Source organism: Girardinichthys multiradiatus, chromosome 14, assembly GCF_021462225.1.
Source record: "Girardinichthys multiradiatus isolate DD_20200921_A chromosome 14, DD_fGirMul_XY1, whole genome shotgun sequence".
Lineage (NCBI taxonomy): Eukaryota > Metazoa > Chordata > Actinopteri > Cyprinodontiformes > Goodeidae > Girardinichthys > Girardinichthys multiradiatus.
In genome coordinates this window covers 43,143,281-43,158,909 of record NC_061807.1, presented here as the reverse complement: position 1 = coordinate 43,158,909, position 15,629 = coordinate 43,143,281, and the positions used below count along the sequence as shown (strand labels likewise).

At 40.6% G+C, this 15,629-nt stretch overlaps 1 protein-coding gene across 1 annotated transcript; it reads left to right on the top strand.

Annotated features, from left to right (window-relative positions):
* The first annotated feature begins 381 nt into the window (after window positions 1-381).
* c14h4orf54 (chromosome 14 C4orf54 homolog) lies at window positions 382-14,839 on the top strand. Its single transcript, XM_047385045.1, has 2 exons — window positions 382-5,096; window positions 13,367-14,839. Exon 1 carries the CDS (start codon window positions 436-438, stop codon window positions 5,074-5,076), a length of 4,641 nt encoding a protein of 1,546 aa, XP_047241001.1. The 5' UTR covers window positions 382-435; the 3' UTR covers window positions 5,077-5,096; window positions 13,367-14,839.
* Window positions 14,840-15,629: the final 790 nt, after the last annotated feature.

Below are 15,629 nucleotides of genomic sequence, written 5' to 3'. Positions count from 1 at the left end.
CGGAACGCATATTCTAACTGATTGAATATGACTGTATGTTTCCGTATATAAAGTGCATCTGTTTGGTTTTTAAAGTGCCTTGAAACGACATATATTGTTAATCGGCGCTGTATAAATAAACTAATTTAAAAACTGAATTGAACGCAAAGTTGAAAACTGAGATGAATGAAAACCGTATAATGAGTTTTGTTTTCAAGGCTAATGATCTTTGTGCCTCTGATCTATTCTATATGGAAGATAATGGGATGTTTTCCATCTTTATGGAGCACATCATACTTACTAAACTGTTCGGCGTGTTTAACGTGTTTACTTTTAACTGCAAATATAAAAAATGTACATGGGGAGGGTTACCGACCCAGACTTGAGTCATGTGTCTTAGACAGAACCCAGTTATGTCTCTGGTTCCTTTTAGGACTTCACGTGCGCTCAGACGGAATGTCTGGCGCTCCGGTGTCACAGGAGTCTGTCTCGCCGGACGCAGAGCTTTGTGCACAGCACCATCTCTGCCTGAACGAAGCGGAGATCCTGGGTGGCTCCATCTCCGCTGATTGCTTTGTGTCAGGCACTAAACGTAAGCTTAGAACCGCCGCTGCAGACATGAAGACTGAGAGGGGATGCGCCCAAACGTTGTCAACGAGCGGACGGGTGATAGATCTGCTCCAAAAAGACGGGCAACACATCTTGGAGACGAAGGACGAAACCAGGTACGTTGATTTGGAGTCAGAGGACCAGAGAGACTGTCGCTTTGGTCAGAGAAACCGAGTGTCTGTCATTGTTAAAAACGGTGTATTCGAACCTGTTTGCGCCTCGGAACCAAACTTTGATCTGAGCGAGATGAATGCGGAGGAAGGAGACAATACCAGAGGCGAGAAATGTGTGGAAGACGTGAGAAATGTTCCCTCTCCATCTTCCTTACCTTGCCTGAAAAACAATGACGCTTGCCCTCAAATAGGAGTGAAAAGTGGAGAGAGTGCAGTGACGCACACCAAGGTGTCCAAAGGACAGGGCAGTGGGAACGCAGAGCACGACGAGGAATCCCACAGCACCCACAGCTATCTGAGTGGGAGAAGTGAGTGGGAGGACTGTGAGGAGGTGGATAATGTCAGTCTGGTGTTTTCTGATGAATCTGTTCCGTGTGTAACCGAGGACCATTACATTACCACGCACGGGATTCAGCTATCGGAGCTCTCTGACCATGAAGGGGACTACGACCTGGGCGTGGGCTCCTCCACCAGCTGGGACATTGAAGATGACAGTCAGGTGTACTCGTTTGTGGATTACTCCTTCGAGGGCGGCGGAGCTGCGGGGGAGAGGGGGGCCGGTCGTCCGCCCCGCTCCCAGGATGCCGCAGCGGCTGCAGCAACGGTCAGCACTCTGCTTGAAAGTGATCTGTGCGACGCGGCCAAGTTCTGCGGGTCAGACGAGCCCGAACAGAAGCAGCACGGTGGCAGCAGCGGGGGACAGATCCACCTGTCAATCAGAACCACATCCCGAGCTATAAATGACCCCAGCAGCATCCAAGACGAGGAAAATATCCTTTATCATGCCAGGCGCGCCGGAGACATGAGCCGCTATGTGTTCAGGGGAGTGGATGGGAAGGCAGAGACCTTGTGTGACAGGGCGAAGTGTTTCATAGCCGCTCCCGGACGCATGCACTTTGGCGGCAGATTGAGGGGAAAAGAGGTCCCAGAGTATTCCAGCGGCACGTCCAGCGCCGTCAGCGAGCTGGACGACGCTGACAAGGAGGTGCGCAACCTCACAGCCAGAGCCTTCAAGAGCCTGGCCTACCCTTACTTTGATGCTATCAATTTCAGCACCTCCAGTGAGTCGTCTGCATCAGAGCATGGCCTAGGGATAAACAAGTGGTCCACGTTTCTGGATCTGAAATATGGCAACGTGAACATGTCTCAGGGACTGGATCCAAGTGTGGTTTCCTGTCAAAACTCAGCGGCCTCATATGAAACAGCCAAAAACAGGGACAACAGAGGTTATAAGGGCATCAAACCGCCCACCAGCAAGATGTTTACTTTGAATGCCAACCCCCACAGCGCCTCGTCATCCAAGCAGATCCAGCTGATGGGGAAGTTTGGGCAGGGCCACAGTGGAGTGATCAGACTCACAGAGACTCTGAATTTTCGCTGCAATGTAAAATCAGGAATGTCTGGGGGAGAAAGGCGCACTAACGGTGTGCAAAATGTTGCAGGATCACGTTCCACGGATGAGGTTACCAAGAACCTACAGAGCAGCCAGCAGAGAGTGGCCAGCAAGCAGCCCTCTAAAATCATGGAAGATACGCATAAGAAAGCCATCTTCGCCTCCAGTTTGATCAAAAATGTTCTTTCTAAGAAGATGCAGTTCGAGCAGGAGCGCAGGATGGAGCGAGGGGAGATCAGTGAGCCACACCAGGCGCCCTCTCCGTGCTTTGTGCAGCAGGAAAGAGACAGTAAGGGGAGCAGGGAGCTGGACAGACAGAACTCCAAGTTATCTGAGAGCGGATCCGACTATGCTATAATGTGCGTGGATGAATTAGGGGGCATTGTGGACAGCGGCTCATGTAATAGTAAGAGGCAAGACGAGTCTGCTCCCGCAACACAAACTAATTTAAACTCTGCCAATGAAGCTGAGATTGATACTAAAAAAGGCGCACTGCTTCGCAGCCAAAATAGCGCATTCAGATGCTGGAAGGACGAGGAGCTAGGGTTTCAAAAGGATCATAAAAAACATCAAACTCTGGAGGACAAGCTCCCTCCAGTTAACGACAAAGAAAGTGAGGCGGGTCCGTCCTCTGCAGGCTGCGGTAAACTAACTAAAATGTCTCATTTGTTTGTGCCAAGTATCCAGCTACTGCCCAGCGACGGAGAGGTGGGCCCGCAGCTTCACAGGGGAGCTTATTCCCGAAACGGAAGCAACACTTTATACGTCACAGACTCCAGGAACTCTACAACATCCAAATCCCCGGAAATTAAAATCAACCTGAGAAGCGTCAGAGACAAAAAGACGGAACAGTCTGGGGTCTCCAAGCTGCGCGCCCCGAATATCACCTCTGGCGCACCGGGCCTGATCAGAACAGAGGACTTTAAATGCCAAGCCTTGGCTGCGGCTCTGAAGGGTGAGTCCTCAGATAAAGTTCCACATTTCATGGTTAGAGACATAAGAGATAATAAAGGGAAGTTACAAACTCCCATTCACCAAGTCAGAGATGTGCGTAAACTGGTTAAAAGCTGTTATCACTTTGTTTCTTTGGATAACAACGAAAACAAATCCAGCTCTAATAGCTCTGAAAGTCACTCCGAGCAAAATAAGCAACTGCACAATAGGAATCCTGACTCTATATCCCCTATAGTGATAAAATGTCAGTCTGTAAATACTAACAATGCCGAAAAACCTACAGGAAGCCTTGAGTTAATTAAACAGGAGCAGTCTGACACACGCAGATCGTCTCCAGAGGGCGCTAAGAGTGCTCCACCCCAGAAGGCATCAGGGAGAGCACCAAATACTTCCAAAAACTCAGAGGGAAGCAATGGGATGAGCAGTGAGAGCAAAATAGGCATAACAAAGCAAGAAACAGTTTTAGAGATGGCAGAAAATAAACCAGAGTCAAAGGTGGCAAATCAGGTGGCTTTGGAGAAACTCCAGGCGGCTGTGAAAACCATGGAGCAACTTTATGTGTTCGAAAAAAATGAGTGGAAAAGAAAGAATCAGCCTCAGCTTCTGACAGACAGCCATGTGCTGTCACTGATAGCCAGCGCAGAGCAGCATGAGTCTGAGGAAAGAGGAGGGAGAGCGTTCAACATAGACAAGGTAGTCACCAGAGACCTCACCCTCAATATAGACAAGACACCCCCAGCATTATCAGCACCCCCCAGCACTGACAGCTCCCTAAGGTGGGTGGACAAAGATCTGCTTAAAGTGTTTCAGACATCCAACAGTCATGATGAGAGGTTGGTTACTAAATCAGTACAAACATTTGGCACCACAGGGAACGAGAACATGTCCAGCTTTAGCTCCAAACCCAAGGCCTACACTGCTAATGTTTGTCAACCAAACACCATCATGCACACACCTTTCAGTGGCAACACCTTTGCACCAAAGTCCCCTAAACTGCCTTTGCCATTAAAAACCAGTCGGACAGGAATTAGTGGGAAGGAAGATGGTGAATCAAGGGGTGTGATGCGATTTGAACATCAAACTTCAGGTACATCCGTTGACAATGAAAACTACTTAACCATCCCACTTAAATCTCAGCCCAGCAACAGCAAACCTGCTGTATCTGCAGATAAAACATCAGTAAAGACATTTCACCATCAAACACTGCCAAGCCCTCCTGCAGGACATGAAGAATATTTCTCTAGACGTCAGGAGGACCACAGTCAGAGGACAAAACGTTCCAGCATTGTAATGGAGACCCATTCACCAGAGATTCCTTCTGCTGCTATTTATCAGTCCCTGCCATTGGCTGTGTCTGCCAATCAGCCACAGGTGTATTGTTTTTCCCCAGCAATAACTCCAGCTCCCACCCTGGACCCTTTTCAGGCCACACAGAGGAAAATGCTGCTGGATCCCACCACTGGAAACTACTACTTGGTGGACACACCAGTGTCCCCAGCCACAAAGCGCCTTTTTGACCCAGAAACAGGCCAGTACGTGGATGTACCAATGCCGCAGCATCCGATGACACCGGTACCAATGCCTATCTCACCGCTGGCGCTCAGTCCTGGGGCATATGGTCAAGCCTACATGATCTACCCAGGCTTCATGTCAGCATCTTCAGTGATACCTGCCCGAACGCTGGTACAGTCACAGATGTCAGTGCCATTGGAGACAGAGAGCGTGGAGAAGGCTTCGTCACAGCTGGCTGAGGGAATGTACATGGAGAGTCCCTTCTATATGGCAACTGGGATGTCTCCTCAGGCAGTTTCAGGGGCTCAGCAGCAGGGCGCATCCAACAGGCCACACCATGGATTCTCCAGCATCAATCAGCCAGTCATCAGCATCACCTCCCAGCAAGGGCCACGGATCATCGCCCCACCCTCGTTCGACGGGACCACCATGAGTTTTGTGGTAGAGCATAGATGAACTGCAGCTCAGGTGGACAGGTAAGTCCTTCTCATATTCCCTTATTTCTGCCTCCGGAGGGACTGAAAATCACAAACCACATTAATCATTTGTTCTTGGTCATTTTAAAACTGTACTGCCATGTTGGACAGAATCATTCCAGTCAGAGGCTTCGGTCGTTTATTTTTAAAGTTACTTTCTTTGGGGAAAATAACAATGTCAGTATAAAATACTAAATCTGAACAATGTTTTAGAGAAAATAAGCAGGAGTTTAAGCTTAAGGAAATGATTGGATAATTTTAAAAAGTCACTGAAAGTAGGGTTAAAACTGACCTTTTCTCTGTAATTATTTACAAGACCTATTTTATTTGTTCATCAAATCTTTTGTCACAGCATCTGAACTTTCTGCAAGTTGAAATAAAACAATCATGCAAACATTTTAAACAACAGACAAAAGACAGTGTTCATTGCATAGCTACAGTGGCAATAAATACCATTAATAAATAATTTCTGAACTTTTTTCATTGTTAGAATGATATTAATCCTGTAATATTAAACTAAAAAATATATTTGTTAAAGTAAAAAAATTAAAAGAAGATAAAAAGCTGCTATAATCTGGTTGTAGAAGTCTGCACATCCTTAAACCAAACTTTATTGAACCACCATTCTTCTTGAGTAAAATCACTTATAGCAAATTTGATTAATAATAAAAAAACTGAGCTCTCCTAGCAGAAATTTCTGAAAACTTGCTCATTGCATCTTTCAACTAAAGCCATTATTTGCAGAGAGGTTTAAAAGGATCAGAATGTTCTTATTGTTCTACAGAATCCATCAGGAGAAGCGTACTGTGTTATGGTATATATTTAGTTCAGTGCAAAAACATGACTGTTAGGTTAATTGATCTCTCTAAATTGCCCTTAGGTGTGAGTGTGTGTGTGCATGGTTGTTTTATCTGTGTCTCTCTTTGTTGCCCTGTGATGGATTGGTAACCTGTCCAAGGTGTCTCCTGCCTCTCGCATAATAAATATAGGCACCATCGACCCTGCAAGGACAAGCAGGGATAGAAAATAGATTGATGGATGCATGGATGGATGGATATAACAGAACCCAAGAAGAATGAATGCTGAAACTAAATCAAAAGCTGCTTCAGCAAAAGATTACCTTAGAGGTGTTACAACCAGGTTATTTCTCCTTTTTAGATTTTCAAATTTTCCCCAATAAAAGATGCATTCATTTTTCATAAAATTTGCAAGTCAAAAGTTACATTAGAGGTGAAAAGGGCTTTGAGATGATTCAGCTTGTTCATTTTAACACTTTTTGTTATATCCAATGTAATTGCACCAGATCTTACCTTTTGATTTGGAAATGCATTACTTTATTTCTTTTTATTTATTTTTATAATGACTAGTGTTTGGTGTCTGTTAACGAAAGACTTCATAATGTCTAGCCGAAGCTAATTTACAAAGCCTGTCCCCAGTTGGGTTGCTTACATAAGAACAAAATAAATTATACAAAGTTTAAAAATACAAAAACAAAAGAGAGTAAAAACATAACACTCAACCAGGCAAGAATGTTCATAAAAACAAAACACAATATCAAAAAAAAAAAATAAAAAAAAATAATGATAGCAATCTTTCATGACCACATAACGTGCTTTTTACGCAACTCCTCCAGGTACAGTTTTATGGGTGAAGAGTTCATCATGTAGACCCTCAGACAGAGAAGGCTGTCTGTCCCAGAGAGGTTCTAATTTAATTAAATTAAATTCAGTTTTATTTATATAGCGCCAATTCACAACACATGTCATCTCAAGGCGCATTGCAAAGTCAATTCAATTGAATCATACAGATTTCAAGTCAGGTACATACATTCCAATTAATCCTAACTATCAAACAGTGCAGTCAGATTCAGTTATTTATTCAGAGTGGTTAAAAGGTTTTCTATCAAAGGAAACCCAGCAGATTGCATCTAGTCAGAGACTTGCAGCATTCACTCCTCCTGGATGAGCATGTAGAGACAGTGGACAGTCACTGGTGTTGACTTTGCAGCAATCCCTCATACTGAGCATGCATGTAGCGACAGTGGAGAGGAAAAACTCCCTTTTAACAGGAAGAAACCTCCAGCAGAACCAGGCTCAGTGTGAGCGGCCATCTGCCATGACCCACTGGAGGTTTGAGAGAACAGAGCAGAGACAGAAAAAGAACACAGAAGCAATGATCCAGGAGTACTTTCTATGGGAAAGAAAAATAAAACATGAATGGTTATAGCTCCTTTAAGATAAGATAAGATAAGATAAGATAAGATAAGATAAGATAAGATAAGATAAGATAAGATAAGATAAGATAAGATAAAAGATAAAGTGGCTTAGTGGCGTCATCTAGGAGAGAAAGACAGCTAAGCAGATGAACTCTGAACCAGTTTTCAAGCCTAGAATATGAAAGAGAGCACATACAGTTAGTCATAGTAGAAGCTCAGCCAGTTATGTCTAGAAGAGACAGGGTTAAACACTGAAAGACAGGGCCAAGTGTGTCATCTGTTTTACCTTACAATTCTTGATGAATGCTCATCAAGTTACTGAACCAGAAGCTCTGAAGGGAACCAAAAGGTTTCTTGATGTTTTCCTCACTACTCTGAATGGGTAGGGAGAAAAACAAATCACAGAATGCATGAATAAATATTTGCAGCATGAAATGGTAGATAGTCTCTAATCACTGTAAAAATATGCAAGCTAGCTTGCAATTCTGCTTCAAATCTTCACGTTTGTCAAATTTTAATTGAGAATCCAAGACGATACTAAGATATTTTACTTCTGAGACTTCTTTGATAATTATTCCATTTACCAGTAGATTAAAATCCTGACTGTTAGTCACAGATCAGACCCTTGAGGACCCATCCAGCCACAAACTCCAAATATCAGTACTGTTGTGTGGAAACAGATTCAATGTTCTTAGCAGCTACATATAAAACAATGTCACCAGGAAATCTGCACCAGGACACAAGTATGAAACATATTTTATATATAACTTGGATCATCATTCATTTTGCAGAGGAATGACCCTCAGTTTCTCTTCTTGCTGACAAGTAATATTCAGTCTCTGTGGGCCTTTATGTGTCACCCTGTCAGTATTCAGATGAGTCTTAATTGCATGTTTTAGGATCCAGTTACTTGTTAGAGTTGTCAAAGGTGACCATTTACCCAAAGCAATGAATACTCTATTTAAACATTGTGTTGGTTTTACTGAAAACCTCCTTAAACAGTTTTATTGATTGATCACAGTTGTTATTACTAGCTATAGCATTTGACCATTAGAAGAAGAGTATTCACGAAAGTCTTTCAAGTGTGCAGTGAGACTTGTTTGAGGTATGTTGTGCAATCTGGATGCTTATATTAGTTAATATTTCCATAAATAACCAAGTCTGTCAAGTATTGTCCTTGGAATACCAGCCCAATATGCCGGTGACATTAGGACAAAAGATGAAAGAGCGAATTAAGCTCTGGCATTACTGATCAGCAAAACTCTGCACACACATGGAATAAATTCAAAACAATTTCTTTATCAACAAAATAATTTAATTTCATGTTGGACAAATTACAAGTAACAAACTCTTTACTAGGCTAGAACAATTCAACTAAACTAGGAGAAATGAAGGTATAAAGAAACTAATAAAATATGTACAAATAAAGGAGCAAGGGAACCCATAAAACCTTAACCAATAATATGACCAAAATAATGCAATAGTACCATTCAGTGTTATCTATGTTTGAGAACCAATGTTTATCTGGAGGAAGTTGTAAATGAAAACAAATCAGAAGAGTAGATACAACATTATTTTATAAAAATTATATTTTAAAGACTGTTTTGCTGAATAAAAAAATAACCTTCTCGATAATTAACTCTCAATGTTGTTTAATTAGCTGTCCTTATTCAGTAAAATAATATTTGAGGAAATATTATTTTCTAGATTGGAAACTAATAACCGTTCTGGATGGTTGATTCTTAATGTCTTAACTAGCCATCACATGGAGTAACAGACTACTGAAATGGTGACGAGGAACATCTATTGACTCACAAAAAGGTGACATGTCGTGTGTAAACATTTGACTTTACTAAGCGCTAGCATTAGCCGTTAGTGGTTGTAGCTAACAGAGGAAAGATTATAGCTTGTTCACCACTTCTTTAAATTCAAACATGTACCTTGAAAATACCATTAATACAAAGATTAATATGCATATTGGCGTTGACGGCTCGTTACGGCCGACCTGTGTTTAAAACCACCAAATGGTAAACGGCACTTGTATAGCGCTTTATCAAGTCCCCAAACAGCTTTATACTACAATCCGTCATCCACCCATTTACACGTTGACAGTGGTAAGCTACATTGTAGCCACAGCTGCCCTGGGGCAGACTGACAGAAGTGGCGCCACCAAGCCCTCTGATCACCATCAGCAGGCAAGGCGGGTGAAGTATCTTGCCCAAGGACACGACTGAGACAGACAGAGCACAGATTCAAACTAAAATATAATGCTACTTTCATTGTATTGTAAATAACTACAACCCACTGGTTACAGAACTAACTTCTACCACTGTCACCACCTTTGCCCGGCAAATGAAGTTTGTCTTTAATTTTAATATACAACACAGAACAAAAAATTTGCCTCAAGGCTGAAAGATCAGTTCACATTAGCTGAGCAAATAGCATGCTAGCACTTAAAAATAGTTTGGCTTTTGCACAACAAACCAAGCAAAACATCATCAAATAAACTATATTTAGATTATTTAATCTTTAACTAATTTTCTATGCTCAAACACCACCTCTTATGTGAACCGTTCTGAAGAAGGGAGACGTGAGGTCCAATGGGTGATTTGTGGTGGAGTTGGCCCAGACTAGCCATGTGGTGGGCACAAACAAAGATACGTTAAAGCTATTGTCAGTAGTAGCAGGGGACAGGCTGCATCAGCATGCAGAGCTATGGTTCAGATACTTTCTTCTCCACGTTGTGGGGAAATCTGCTTCACTTGACAGGATTAGAGATAGGGTCTTTGTTGGTAAATCTCGGATGTTGCTTCTCTGTAGAACCTCAAAAAGGAAAGATCAAGGCACGCTTGTCTTATTAACCCTTTTGCATAAACGCTGGATTATTTGGGCAGCAGATCATACATAACTTTGTGGTTGCAGTCAATCGGTGCATATTCGACCATCAGATCTTAGTCAACTCTGGAAAGTCGAACATTCAGGCACATTGCTTCTCCTGTCCAGCTCTCTGGGATTCATGGAAGAGAATGAAATTCAACCAGTAAAGTGTTTTTGTTTCAGTGACTGCATGACATCACTGAGATTCCAGCTGTGACAAGACGTGAAAGATGCAGAGTTCTACCAGTCTCTTTGATTGTGTACAGTTCATTCCATATTTAATCCATGTTTCTATCCATGGCTGGTGCACTACAGGTACATGGTGAATTAAAGTGTTTAGAAGTGAGATATGGCTGTTGAAATGACGTAAGTCAAATTGCCCCTGCCCCCAAAACAAAAGATCATTGGAAAGCCTTCCACAAGAGCAACATATACATTTCTTTGAAAAACCAAAGAGAAAAAGCTGCACATTATTCACAATGTTGAAATGAAATCTTGTTTACTACATGGCAAAGAAACCTTATACACAGTGTAGAAAATACATCCACACAAGAACAACCACTACCGTCCAAATGGGAAACTCAACGTAGAAAAGATATTTACAGGGACATGTCCAACAAAGCGAAAGCTGAAAAACCATTGTGTTTACAATATAGAAAAAACATTTAAATGATGTCGTCCAGTGACAGTTACGCAAGACATGAAAGGAAAAAGCGAAAATATATCTCAATAACAATGCAGTGAAAGTAGCATTCATATTATAGAAAACAATGTTTGTGAAGATGGCCACTGATGTTTACATGTGGTGCAAAAGTAAAAATGACAAGCCATCACTTCAAAGATACAGTGAAGACATTCTCTGCTGGAGATTTCAGCAGCTAAATTTATCATTACCAAACAGACAACTAAAAAATGCAATGCAAAATAAAAAAACATTGCAAAAAAGAAGGGTGTCTCAACATTGTCATTAAATGCCTAAAATAATTATGACGTTTACATGCATGAGGAGTGGAAGAAACCTCTGAACAGAACCCTGAATTTCTTGGGAACTAGAAAGGATTGTATTGGCTTGTTTTAGTAAGCATATTCACTGTTACAAAAATCATTTAATTTTTCAGTTCTGGATAAGAATGATAAGGATGTTTGCAATGAATCACGTACAATTCTAAGCTCCAATGCATGATAAGTGAAACAGCCATGGTACAGTTTTAAAGTGATAAAATGCCCCTCTGTACATCAAAGACTCATAATCATTTTTATGAAATGACTTTATGAAATTATCAAAAGATTATATTGACATAAGAGTCTTCATCAGTAAGGATGTTACATGTTTGTATGAGAACGCTCAGGAGGAAAGGGTCAGGTGTTGGCAGGTGTCTGTTATCTGTGTGTACTGAAGGGCTTCTCAGCTGCTGCCGGATATCAGGATTCTGGCTGGCAGTTTAGAGCTGCAGCAGTACCAGCTGGCTTTTTATAGGAGCAGTCATTTAAAGATGGAGAGAGTGAGAAGTCAGGTTCATTACACAAACACAGCATGCAACACAGCAGCAAATAGCCTCAGCTGCACTTTGGAGGAACATTTGGAGTTCCCCTTCTCGTTTGACAATAATACCCACATACTGGAGAGCTCAGTTATGTTTACAAAGAAAAAGATAGTCTGGCTGCAGATATTCTCTACAGGCTGGAAATGCTTGCACTGAAGAGAAGTATGCTTGTTAAAATCCAACAGAGCAGTCAGGCAAATTGATCTCTTAACACTGTTTTGCCCTCTTTTGTAATTTACAGGTGCATTTTACTCCAGGCACTTTAGCTTCAGGGATCAGGGCTAAACCAGAGTTCTAGGGGAGAAATTGTGCATTAAAAAACAGCCCATGGTGGTGAAATGATATACATTTAAGATTACTTTCAGGCTGAAGCTTCATGTTGGGAGGGTGCTACAGTCAGACCTCAAATTATAAATACCCTGGCAGATTTAGGTTAAAATTAATCTTTTAATTTGACCAACATGCTTCTTTTGACTGGAAGTAATATTAATATTTTAAAGCCAACTAGTTGGAGTCTTGCCTTGAATCCAATAGGGAATCTTTGGAGGGAGACGAAGATTAGGGTGATAGTAAAGAGGCCTTTAAACCTCAAAGGCTCGGAACTTCTCCCCAAATGATCCATCCACATATTTTCTTCACCTGCTTTACTCTTTTAGGGTCATTGGTGGACCAGGTTCTTATCTCTTGAGGTTGATGGGCAAAAGATAGGGGACATAAACAGGGTGGCCAGTGGGACAGGGCAGACAAAAATGTACATATACTTATCACCTTACAGCACTTTAAATTGGGCAGTTATTTTTAGATGTCCCAGGAGTTTGTACAGAGACAACATGCAAAGTTCATACACGCAGAGGTTCCAGGTGAGGTTAAACCCGGGACCTTTTGGTCAGAGGCAGCAGTGCTAACAACTAACATGTCTTCTCTTTGATGGTGGCAAGCCCATATTTCTCCTTCATCCCTACCTGAGCTGGTTTGTAAGACCTTTCACATAAAATTTGTTGTATTGACATTAGTTTACTTTCCTCTCGTCTCACTGACCTTTCAGCTTCTGGCCTCAGAGGTATGTTAGAGAACACTAGAGAACAAAACAGCATCATGGAGACCAAGAAACACAGCAGACAGGTCAGGAAGGAAGTTGTGGAGATGTTTTCAGTAGGGTTAGGTTCTAAAACAACATCCCACGCTTTGAACATCTCACAGAACTCTGTTCAATCCATCATCTGAGGACAGACCAACTGCAGACCTACCAAGACATGGACGTCCACCTAAACTGGCTGGGCAAGGACAGCATTAATCAGAGAACTAGCCACAAGGCCCATGCTAACTCTGGAGATGCACTCTATAAATTTCCCCTTCATGCCTTATTACCACTGTACCATAGTATACCACTGTATATTTAAAGCACTTTAACACCAATAACAATACTAACCAAAGTGCCGTACAGGAAAAACACAGAATTAAAGAAAAACAGACTGACATGAAGAAAGCCAGAAGAGTCTAATTTGCAGTTTCCACACAGTTTCCACACGCCATCCCCACACAACACAGCAGCATCAAGCTGAGTGGAGTGATTTGGGTTTTTTGGGATAATGCTGTGTTCATAAGAACTTTCTTGTTTTTGTTCGTCCCTGCAGGACTGGGGCTTCTGAGGTTATTGGCCTGCTCTGGGATGGTCCTCTTCATTGTTTTACACTGATGTTAAATATGATGAATGATATGCTGTATATGTTGTTCAGGTATTTGTATGTTAACTGCTGCTTCACATTTTTGACTTTCTACAGGCCTGTATTTCATGCTTTTATTACATCACTGTTAAACAAAGAATGAATGAATTGCCGTTGAAGTGACTCATTATTCACTCTTAAAGCTAAATAGGGTTTGATTTAGAAAATTCTTTATTTAATATGTCAAACTCTTATTTTAAAATTGGAAGAAATCAGTTTTATTAAAACCATTTTAGACAACATCTTCGAACAGTTATTAATGTAAGTACCTCTTACCTGTATGTTTCTATTTTGCTGAATTTACTGAAACGTTTTTACGACTTGAATTGTCATGATGATTTCTTATGTGTTCGTGCTTTATGATGCACACAGGTCGGTGCTGACTCAAAGCACTTAATGTGCATAATTTACTTTAATGCACATTTTTCAAACATTAATTTTGAAATAGAAGTAATGTCACATGTTGCCTTTTATTTGTACCCAGTTTCTTTGAGAATGTGGACCTGCTGGACAGTCGTTGCTACTCTGATTTTTAAGATGTTTGGCATCATCATTATTCCAGAGTACTATTTTATTATGATTTATAGAAATAATGTTTTGATTTTCTTTTTTAAATTTTGATCTGAAATGCTTTAGACTACTCAAAATGAGTTAGGTCTTGACCTATATATATTATGTACACAGTATATAGTTTTTGCTTTTTTAGGTAAAACTAAAATAATCCACTTTTTGATGGAGTCATCCTCTCAACCTTACTAGTCTACTTATGGTTTTGGTCATAATATCCCACTTCTTTGGAGGTTAGTACATCATTTACCAGTCACCAGTTTCTCTAGATATGAGTCATTCTTTCCATTTGTTTTCTTTGTGTGATTTGGGGGAAATGTACTCTGTGTATACTTTGTACATACTGTGGTTTTTCCAAAGCAGGCCTGATATTGGCACACTTTGCTGTTTTAAAGTTTTAAAGTCTTACACTGAGATGTTGGCATAGACGTTCTGAAAAGGCAGCAGGACTTTGGAGGTAATTGGAAGTAGGGGTTGCAAGATGAGAAGATGAATGTTTGGGAATTTGTGAAGAACGTAAGAGTGAAGAATGGAGGGGCTTTCTATAGGTAGGGCAAAAATCTGAATATGACCTGTATGACATATTTTTCACTTTGTTTAACTGAGTTTATTTGGTTTTTCTGTGTAACATATTGACTATTAAAGTTAGGTCTTGACCTTGTTGATGTAAAATTGGTAAATGCTGTGATTTATAAATAAAATAGTACGTTGGAATTTTAAATGTTTATTGCAAAATAAAAATGTCAAGGGGTTTCTGCTCTGATATTGTGGTTTATTATGACAAAAAAATAAACGTTAAATTAACTGGCTGACTAATTTGATGTGATGTGCAGTTTTGGTGTGCCATCTATCTATCTATCTATCTATCTATCTATCTATCTATCTATCTATCTATCTATCTATCTATCTATCTATCTATCTATCTATCTATCTATCTATCTATCTATCTATCTATCTATCTATCTATCTATCTATCTATCTATCTATCTATCTATCTATCTATCTATCTATCTATCTATCTATCTATCTATCTATCTATCTATCTATCTATCTATCTATCTATCTATCTATCTATGATAAGAAAAATGAATCTACCTTTCAACCCTTCTCTCTTCTCCTCCACCAGTAGGCTCTGCTCCTTGTTCAGTGCGATTTTCTCTTCCTTTTGTTCTCCTCTGGATCACTCTTAAACAGAGACTCCTTGGTAGGAATTTTCAGGTTAAGATATGAGCTCTCTGAGAGGACTCTGAGAATCTATGAGATTACAGGCCCAGATGTGTTCTATAATAGCAAAACATCTTAGGAAATTAGTTATCAAAAGACGTTATTTTAGAATAATATAATATTCTGCGAGGATGGGAAATAGCAAAGTCTTGAAAGGAAGAAACTAATATTAATACAAAAACCAGGAAAGGACAAAACAAAAGCAGGCAACTATAGACCAATTGCTTTAACAACTAACATTTTCAAAAAACTATGGAAAGAATTATAAATGAAAGATTAACATACTATATGGAAAAGACAGGATATCTGTTAAATTATCAAAGTGGTTTTAGAAAAGCTGGAAACAGAATGGATCCAGTCTTGTGTCTTGAGCATGAAATCA